This window comes from Etheostoma spectabile, chromosome 15 (genome assembly GCF_008692095.1).
Source record: "Etheostoma spectabile isolate EspeVRDwgs_2016 chromosome 15, UIUC_Espe_1.0, whole genome shotgun sequence".
Taxonomy (NCBI): Eukaryota; Metazoa; Chordata; class Actinopteri; order Perciformes; family Percidae; genus Etheostoma; species Etheostoma spectabile.
In genome coordinates this window covers 3,691,909-3,701,321 of record NC_045747.1, presented here as the reverse complement: position 1 = coordinate 3,701,321, position 9,413 = coordinate 3,691,909, and the positions used below count along the sequence as shown (strand labels likewise).

Genomic DNA, 9,413 nt, shown 5'->3' with positions numbered 1-9,413 from the left:
CACACTAACTAACGACCAGTTGCTGCTAGATTATAGGTCTAGTAGTTTATTTGTTTGCCAAGTAACTTAAACAGGATTTGGAGCCGTTAACACAGTGCAGCTGCGCTCTCTCTGCTGTCCCACAGTAACTTATACTCTGCTACTTTGCCACTGTTATTGGGGAAGATTTTGGAGTAATAAATCCACGGTTTGAAGGGTTTGTCCACTGCTGGATTCCCCAAACTGTGTGGAGTCAGACATCACTCGTGTGCACATTCAAGCCCCTGCTAGACATGAGGATTAGTTTGTGAACAGAGATAATTACCATTCTATCAATGTTCAACTCATGTGTAAAATCATTAATGTTGTTGCGCAATGGCCCTGAGCACACGCGGTTCGAGGATTCTTTCAGAAAGCATCATCGGGATGGTTTTGGCCGTAGCCAGGGTTTGGAAATTAGTGAGGTACAGATTTTTTTTTTCTTTTAAGTGGAGCTTATTTATTGCATTTCTGAACAAGCAAAATTAATTCCAAAATGATTCCTACAAACACAACCCAAGCAATACACTACACACAAACTCATTATCCATAATTAAAGACACACCGAGGGACCTGTTGGCAAAAGTATTTGTATTAAAGCTACACAGTTTGTCACAATAAGGGTGAAAAGTAACTAAGTACTTTTACTTAAGTAGTTACTGTACTTACTGTAAGTACAATTTTAGATACTGATATTCTATTTAAGAATTGCCATTTTGAAACATAAAGCATTTGATAGAGTTTATTTACAAGCCTTTATCTTAACAATATACCTTATGCAGAAGTTTCTGAAAAGGATGATAGAAAAAGATGATGGGATGGAATGGAACAAAATTTAAACAGCTCCCAAAATGGCATGGAAAGTGCTTGATTTAAGTTGCCAGAGCTTTAAAAAAAAAAAAGTGGGCACATGATGTTGAAAGGTAAAATATGTAATGAGACGCCTTGTTCGGCATTGAAGTCTGTGGGGTAAAAAGTCTTTTTTTGGGCAGAGGGCGTCACATGACGGGCCGGGAGACGTACTTTCACTGTTTGGCCACTGTGTTCAATTTGGTTCAAAGCAAGTTACCCTTCCTGGGGGCCTGTAGATATAACACGCTGACAGGCTAACTAGTCGTTGGGATGGCAATGAGAGGGCTACCTAAGGTCTGCATTGTTATTGGCTGGGGGTCACACCCCCAAAACACCCTTACTAATCAAAAAAAAGAAAAGAAAATACAGGCAGAGGGCAGTGTCTCTGATGGATAACTTTTGTATTAGTCTTTAAAACATCACATATTGTGCCTTTTAAGCTCTGACAACACAATTACTCCCAGTTTATTGCTGATAATATATTGTTTTTGTGCAAATACAATGGCTCATCCATAAAAATAAGCTACACTATAACTGCGACCTTTCTCTGTCAGTTTCATAACAATGGTGGAACTGATAAGAGGAAGATAACAAGCGATTATATTTTATTTTTTATGGTTCCATTTCTGCCCTCATGTTCGTCATTTACAGCATTTTTTCTTGTCAACGTAGAGCACTCTGTTGCAGCGGGGGCACGTGTGGTACGCATCCTTGCAGCTTTTCAGGAAGAAAGGAATCAGGCAGCAGCAAAGGACTAACCTGCAAAACACACACACACACACACACACACACACACACACACACACACACACACACACACACACACACAATTAGTGTCATGTAGCTTTGGCAAGAATTTGCTTTGACCATTATGCATTTGTAGTTTTGATCATCTGTTGTTTAAGAATATAAATCTTGCATGATATTTTAATTTTAATTTTGGCAAGAGATTTGCTGTCAAAAGCAAAATAAATGACCTATATAAACATCCTCCCCCTTTTTGGGACCCCCACATTAACAATCCTTATTTTCATACAGTTCTTATTACAACTTTGTCGCAGCTCTTTGTAATGATACAACCTTCTATCCTAGACCCTCAATTTGAATACAAAACTTTCCAAGGTGTAAAATCTTTAACTTACTATGAAAAAGCCAGTTTTATTTTTGGACCTTTTTTGATAAACCACCACATATTTATCACCTGCACGAGATTTGTTCATTTTCACTTCACATGAGGAGAGGGAAAGTAGTCCCTAGTGGTCTTTTTGAATACTATAGATTTAAAGTGGCAACAAGGTCTAAAATACCACTCCAGAAATGTTTGTCTAGTTGTGGTTTTGACTTGGTGCAAACACACTTATGTAAGATATATAGTTTTTTTTGGCTTTTTAGACAACATGGACAATGTCATCTTGCACACTTGGAGAACTTTTGGTAAAGGTGAGGGACACACTCACATTACATTAAAACCATCCGAGCTGAGGCCTCGAAAACCTAGCCTGGTCCCACCAGACTCTCGTACATTTAATTTGTACAGAGAACTGAAGGAAAATGAAAATTGAGCGGAAGTACGTAAAAACACCCAAAGAGTTACTGTGTGTCAGCTTTCGTTTGATTATTGAAACTTTGTTAGGGATTATACCCCACTGAAGTACATTTCCAACTGGAAGGTCCTGCATAAGTCTTCTGTGTGCACTGTACCTGTACTGTATTTATTTATGTATTTGTATAGCACACCTTATGGAAACCTGGAGGTAAAAGAGATGTGTGTTGTGAAAGGTGATCTGTAGGGGCCCAACAACCCCCAAACAGGTTAGTGTGCTCATGCCAAAAGTCCGACAAGCACCCTGAAGCACGCACTCACCCGCAGCAGATGAAGAGTAAGCACATCAGCCAAGCGTATGTCCCAGCCTTGTAGGTGACGTTGGTCATGACCTGCTGCTGGCAGGAGGTGCAGGTGGTCATGCCGGCAGAATGCCCCAGCGCTCCATCGTAGCTCACAAACCTAGATTTGCCATCTCCAGATTGGAGACCTGAACCAGCGCCGCCTCCTCCGCCGCTGGTGAACACTGATAGAGGGAGAAGGGGAGGGGAAACAGAGGATGAGAAGACGAGAGGGAAAGTTGACTATGTACTAGATTCAATTGTAGGTGAGGTTTTTGATGTGTGTTTCTAGGAAGTGTTACATCATGTGTGAGTTTACCTGGCGTGGAATTAGAGGCGCTCTCTGAGTTGGACGGAGGGTTGAATGGAGTGTGGACGTGGTAAACTGTCACATCCTTCTGACCCTGACCATCTACCAGACAAGAAGAAAAGAAAGAGAAACACCAGAGGAGGAGGGACAGAAACAAGAGTTAATAAGACAATCTGATGATGATGATGATGATGATGATGATGATGATGATGATGATGATGAGGTGTGTTAGCCATGAATGTATAATTAGAACAATTATGGTGTGTTCAGGTTTACCTGGTATGATGTAGGGAGGAGGTTCTTTTTTACCAGTCGATGTCATCGTGCTGCAGAGAGAGAGAGAGAGAGAGAGAAACAGAGAGAGAGAGAAACTGATTGTTACAAATGGTGCTCCTCCTTATTAGCAATGGATAATAAATACAAAATACCATGTGAAACATACCTAAGATCTTTCTTAGTACCATTACAAGTCTTTTCCCTCATAAGACAAATTTGATGCTGCTTTCTGCCACCTGATGGAGCCAGAGCCTGACTAAAACCATCTGTCAGGATCTCTGATGAAAATGTCTGTCATCTCTGACTGACTCATGCTGAGTCCAGTGACAACGGATAAATTGTTAGCACGAGGTATTGTAAGGCATTGTATGGATGTTTCTTGTAAGTATTCCCAATGTAAAACGCCTGGGTGTGACTCTGTCTTGGGTGTGATAAGAAACATTTTTCACTTGTCACTTGCCCTGTGCCTGTTCACACTGAAAATGTTATGAAGATGGCTGAGAGGAATCAGGGATGTATTTTCTTAATTTGTAATATTTAGATGAGGATTTTTCTGAAAAATCATTATACCTCGAAATCGAAATCCCCTCTGATTTCTTTCTCGTTTTACTATACTGCTAATGCTTCATCAGTGTTAGAATTGTCATCCTCCTTTTGGTAAGATGCCTGTAGTATTACTTGTAAAACTGGATTAAATGTTTCTTAGAATAATATGAAAAGACCCAAAAGCATGTTGTATTAAGCAAAACATTGGAAGGAAAACAGATCAACGCCCTTTATGCGGTCTATGCTCATGCTGCATTGTTTCCTGTGAATCCTTGGGCATGCGGAATGGCCGACTCCGCCACGGACAATAAAAAACCAAGGTGTATAGGCTACGTTGAATTGCTATTGCTGAAATACTGCCAAACATAAATACTATCAAAAACAGTGTTTTATTTGATATACAGTATAATATTAATAATTTCAAGACTGACTCTTACAAAAAGCCTTACTGTTCATAATTAAACCCAAAGATTCCTGAAAATGCTAACTCCTTGGTCAACTGAATAAAACATCGAAATGGAGTTGGATTAAAGGTTGAATGTCTGTCTATAATAACAGTCCTGTCAATCCAGATACTCAGTGATTAGTCAGTACTTTACAGCTCAGGACTCTGATGAGTAAAATCTCTCCGTATGTGACATGACCTCATTAAAATATAATTAGTATCATCAGTGTCATGTGTCATGTGCGACCAATCCAATCCACAATCCACTTCTTATAACTTCATAATTAGGGTACAATAGAGTGTGGAACAAACGTGTTAGGTGAGAACTGAATGTTTTTTTTATTATTAAGAATGTATTTAAAGCTCAAAATTAACACATCGCTTGCACTTCATTCCAGATTTATTACTAATTGGAGAGAAACATTTTTGTTTTGATGGATTCTTACAGCTATCTCATGACTGTAGCACTGTGTAGATTTGAGTAAGCAAGACATAATGTTTTACATATATGATGTATAAAGCATACGAACAGATGAGTTTAAACTTCCCATACAGGACCAACCGGCAAAAAGACACAAAACTCGACCTCTCTCTACAGTTGTCTTTTTTTCTTTTGTCTCCCTTTTTTTTGTCTCCCTTTTTTCTTCTCTTTTTTTTCCTCTTTCTCTATAAACACAAAACACACTCTTTCATGACTAAGCATTTATTTTTTTCCCACACAAACATACACTTGCTTGACTCTCATTTAACCACACGTTTCCCCAAATTGTGACATGGCCTTGCCCTTAATTGGACAACCTATCCCCAATTGATTGGTGGTGTGTCCCTAAAGGTAGCCTACAAAGAACACAGACACACACCCATATGTTGGTGCAGGAATGCGACCGAGCTGCGTGCTTTTCCGTTTTGTCAACCAAGACCAAGGGTGTGTCAGTCTATCTGAAATCTGTTGAGCGAGCGCATCATCAACACCAATATGTTGACAAGATTCATTTCAAAAGTGATGGATGGATGTACATAAGAATTAGGGAAATACATCACTTGAAAAGAGTTAACTTGTTTTTCTATTTGACATTTTACAGTTCATTCCTTCCAGCCTGATTCTATTCTATTCTATTCTATGTGTCTGTTTTGATAAAGAGCTACAGTAAAAGCTGATTGACAGGGTGGAAGCACTGGTCTCGGATAACTGGCTGAGTTGTTTTGTCACATGTTGGCTGTATTCAACTATGCTATGAGCAGCTGGTGCAACATTGGGCGTGTCGTGTTCATTTCAGTCAAGGAAACAGTTGTTTCCAGCTACATCAGTGTTCTGTTCTTCTATGATAGTTTGTTTTCCATCTATTTGTAATAATGCTTGGAGAAGCACTTCAAAGTGAGTGCAGCAGTCATGGTGCAGTCAGGATCCTTGAAAAAAAGTATGTAAAAAAAAACAAACAGTGTTTCTATCACCATGAAACAAATAGTTGGTCAGAAAAGAGCTGAAATTAAAAAAAAAAGTAGGCCCAATAGTCAAAACATTCCTCTGCTGTTGTTTCTGTGATCAGCCGGACATGAGGCTGCTAATGGAGGCAGCCGCATTGCAGAGATACTTTAAAATCCCAAAGGGGGAAGGTTAGAGGCTGCTGATCAAACAATACATCCTCTGTAAGAGTCACGTGGCCTAAGCTCCCATGGTGTGCGCTTTCTCTGAAAGTTCAGGTGTCTGGATTAATGGAGGGAGAACAGACACTGACCGACTGTAAGCGATTGAGAAAAACTGGCCCAGTTAATAAGCCAGTTTGGTTGGGCTGGGTATTGGCACTCAACACCTTTATGGTATTGACTGAACAAGTTGTATTGAAACTTCTCCACTCGACCCATACCTGTGTTGGATCCTTTTTGTACCCAGATCTAGGAAAAAAAAACATTTTGCATGGTTTTGCTCCCATCCAATCCTTACAAGTGTTGTTCGATTTAATGCAATATCCTACTACTGCGGCAGATGCAACCCCTATGGTCTGTGGTGTGGTGAAGTTTAATGTGACGTATTTCACAGACTAGGCTGTTCAGATACAAAATACTTGTATCGTATCACTTTAAGGGTACTGGTATTGGACCTGGCATCAAAAATGTATTAAACACCAACCCAGCCCTACAGTTTGATGGGTTTCTTTGCAAAAACAGATATTTCTGTCTTATTATATTAGCATATCAGCAGGTAGTTTTGTAGAGAGCCGATCACCCATGTTGTGCTCAATGAAACTCGTTCATCAAGATGCCAAGCAGGATGGTTTTCCAAGTTAACACCCTGAAACACATCTGAGTCACATGTACATATGTGGCATCTAAGCTGGTCCAACCTGACTCTCATGTTACGTGTAAATGACCAGCTGACGAAAGAGGGGGTCATTAAGAAGTGGAAAATTACCCAATCATTCTCATCACTCTCAACTCATCACTTTAAAGAAAGTCAATCAGTGAAAACAACAGCTGTTGAGAAAAACAGCTCATTCATTCAAAGCTCAAGAGTTCAACCCAATGTTTTTTTCCCCTCTGATTTTCAGTCTGACCCCAAATCAGTCAAACACACGTTTTGGCCCACAATATAAGCTTCTTTGACAGTGATTTAGTGTGAGATTTAAAGTATGATAAAAAAATACAGATGAATATTCTTTCCTTGAGACCTTTCCTTCCTCTATCTGTCTAATAACTACCAATGCTTTCCTGCTTAAGCACTTAAGACATTGTTGATTGGATTCAAATTTAAGAAGCACAAAATCTGAATCTGTGGTATGAAATCCTCTTTTCAGTAGATCCCATATTAATCTCTGAAAGTCTTACCTTGGCGGGCTGTCTCAGTCTGTATGCAGAGATGTGTGTGTAAGATGCTACTGATGTAGAGTCCAGACAGACTGTGACTGACCTTCACCTGTCTCACTTCTACATTATACTTCTACAAGCCTCTCCCTAGACACACCCACAGCCACGCCAAAGAAGACTGAATATGCAGCTGGAATGAGTCACTCAGTGATTTAGGTGTAACTTTTAAAGGCTGTAATGGTTGTCTTTAACTTGTTCTTTGTTTCATGGAGATTATTAAGGGAGTGTGTACGTACATGTGTGTATCATAACGGCCAGTTTTCCTTCTGGTGCTTTGTATTCCTGCAGACTACTTAAGTCTTGAATCTGACCGGAAGGCCGTTGGGAATGTTTGAGTGACGTACGTTTACCTGAATGTTTACAATGTTCTCTTCAATTTTGACAAATTCCGCACAGAAATGTCCCAAATTCAATGTTTGTCAGCATGCAAGAGAAGAACAACTGCATGATTGAACAATATGTAGAAAGAGAATAATATGCAATTTTTAACCTGTAAGAAATCTGAAAAAGTAAAACAGCGTTTTGACACTTTGGTTTTATGTACAAATTAAATTAGATATAATGTGAACTTGTTTTCAGTCTTTGTTTTAGTTTCAACCGCTGCCTGTACCCTTATGCCAAACAGATGTGAGCGTTGTGTCACTCGTTTCATCTATCTCTCTGCCAAAAAGCGAGTAGGTATATTTCCCATATTATCAAACTATTCGTTAAAAACTTGCATGATGCTCCAAATGATTATTGAATATTGCTCTCTTCAAACTTTTGTTTGTCACTGTGCTTTTTTTTTTTACTTACCCTAAACACACGGATTGAAGTACTGTAGTACACAAACATTGCCACACAAAGGACCTACTGTATGTACAAATCCAACCAATCCCTCAACATTGTTTGACAAAAGGCTACAAGGAGGTGGTGAATGATGCAGTGTTTGGCTATCAAAATAGCACACAATGCAATAATTGATGCCAAATTGTGCCTTTTGGTTGCATTTTGCCTTCTGAATATGGCACACGTAGTTGTTTAATTATATACAAACCTGCCCGAATTTCCTTTTGTTAACATCATTGAATTTCAGCTCAAACGTCTGGAAAGTTTTGCAATTTCTTTCAGTCAGCTGGGAACAGACCAGTTGAACCACATTTTTCTTTTGTTGGTCACTGGATCAAAGTACTGCTGATGGTTGAGTGGCCTGCCTAAGCACTCCTTACTTACTTCTTACTTGTTCAGGTTTGGTATGTTGAGGGAGGCTGAAAAATAATTGTTGCAAATATTGATTTCCATCATGTGTAGAGATTTGAATCAACGGCCTTTGAATACAGCCCATTTCTAAAGGCAGACTGCATCAACCCTACTGACCTTTAATCCTTACCAACCAGGGGCATCGGACTGGGAGGGGGGGGGGGGGGGGGGGGGGGGGGGGGGGGGGGGGGACTGAGTACCCAGGGCCCATGTGAGGAGGGCCCATAAAGATGCTAGAATGAGTAGCTGTGGATGCGGGGCGGGACCCATAGAGAATGCCTTTCTACAGGGCCCAGAATTTTGTGCTACGCCCCTGTTACAAACTAACATGTCTCCAGCATGTCTTTGAAATTGTCCCTTTTGTCCCCACCCCTTTTGAAAGCTAACGTGTTAAGTAATGTTCTAAAAAATAGAACACAGAACACACAGATACGTAAAATGTTTTAAATGTGCAGAAAGTTTTAAACATGAGCAGAAAGCGTGCTGAATTATTACAACAGCCACATTTGTGGAATAAAAATTCACCAGAATGCAGGAAACGTGTTAACACAGATAACTTCCTGATTAAAATCTGCACTCTTGTTGACTGTTATCTGTGCAGTCAGAGCTGTTGTGTGTTTAATGTCGAGTAGGCTTTTTTCTGATGTTGTGCTGCCCTTTGATGAACCATTGTACCTTTGTTATGTTTTTCCCGACCCGTCGTGATTAATGTCCTCTGACCCCATGCTGATCCCCCTATTAGAAACAAAAATGTCCCCACCACTTTTCAACACAATGTGACACTCTCGCGTTAGGGGTTTTATTGTTATTTCTGTAATAAAGAGCTTGTAAATATATCTTCTTTTTCTATTTTTTTTCTTCGTACCAACCAATCAGGTGGAGGAGCTGCAGATGTAAAGGTTTTGTGTGAGAGTGTGGGGTGTTGCCTCACATGATGTAAACTGGGTGAGCTGGTAGTGTGCGTGTGTGTGTGTGTGTGTG

General features: G+C 39.9%; 1 protein-coding gene and 1 long non-coding RNA gene across 3 annotated transcripts; both read right to left on the bottom strand.

The window, feature by feature from the left end:
• Positions 1-748: 748 nt before the first annotated feature.
• litafd (LITAF domain containing) lies at positions 749-7,280 on the bottom strand. 2 transcript variants are annotated; one of them, XM_032536515.1, is made up of 5 exons: positions 7,155-7,280; positions 3,341-3,390; positions 3,074-3,166; positions 2,735-2,939; positions 749-1,629 (listed from the first exon to the last, which is right to left on the bottom strand). In XM_032536515.1, exons 2-5 carry the CDS (start codon positions 3,384-3,386, stop codon positions 1,512-1,514), a joined length of 462 nt encoding a protein of 153 aa, XP_032392406.1. In that variant the 5' UTR covers positions 3,387-3,390; positions 7,155-7,280; the 3' UTR covers positions 749-1,511. The 2 variants fall into 2 exon arrangements, with proteins under 2 accessions (XP_032392406.1, XP_032392405.1); XM_032536514.1 differs by having other exon boundaries at positions 3,074-3,169; positions 7,155-7,245.
• Positions 1,663-2,724, bottom strand: LOC116702348 (uncharacterized). The gene is made up of 3 exons (XR_004335132.1): positions 2,608-2,724; positions 2,453-2,571; positions 1,663-2,364 (listed from the first exon to the last, which is right to left on the bottom strand). It is a non-coding gene; the product is annotated as an uncharacterized LOC116702348 (long non-coding RNA).
• Positions 7,281-9,413: the final 2,133 nt, after the last annotated feature.

Bases quoted from the DNA above. Each gene is read 5' to 3' on its own strand.
- litafd (XM_032536514.1), bottom strand. From the start codon at position 3,386: ATGACATCGACTGGTAAAAAAGAACCTCCTCCCTACATCATACCAG. The intron at 2,940-3,073 runs GTAAACTCACAC...TCCCTCTATCAG, and splicing joins CGCCTCTAATTCCACGCCAG to TGTTCACCAGCGGCGGAGGA. The intron at 1,630-2,734 runs GTGAGTGCGTGC...TGTGTTTTGCAG, and splicing joins TTACTCTTCATCTGCTGCGG to GTTAGTCCTTTGCTGCTGCC.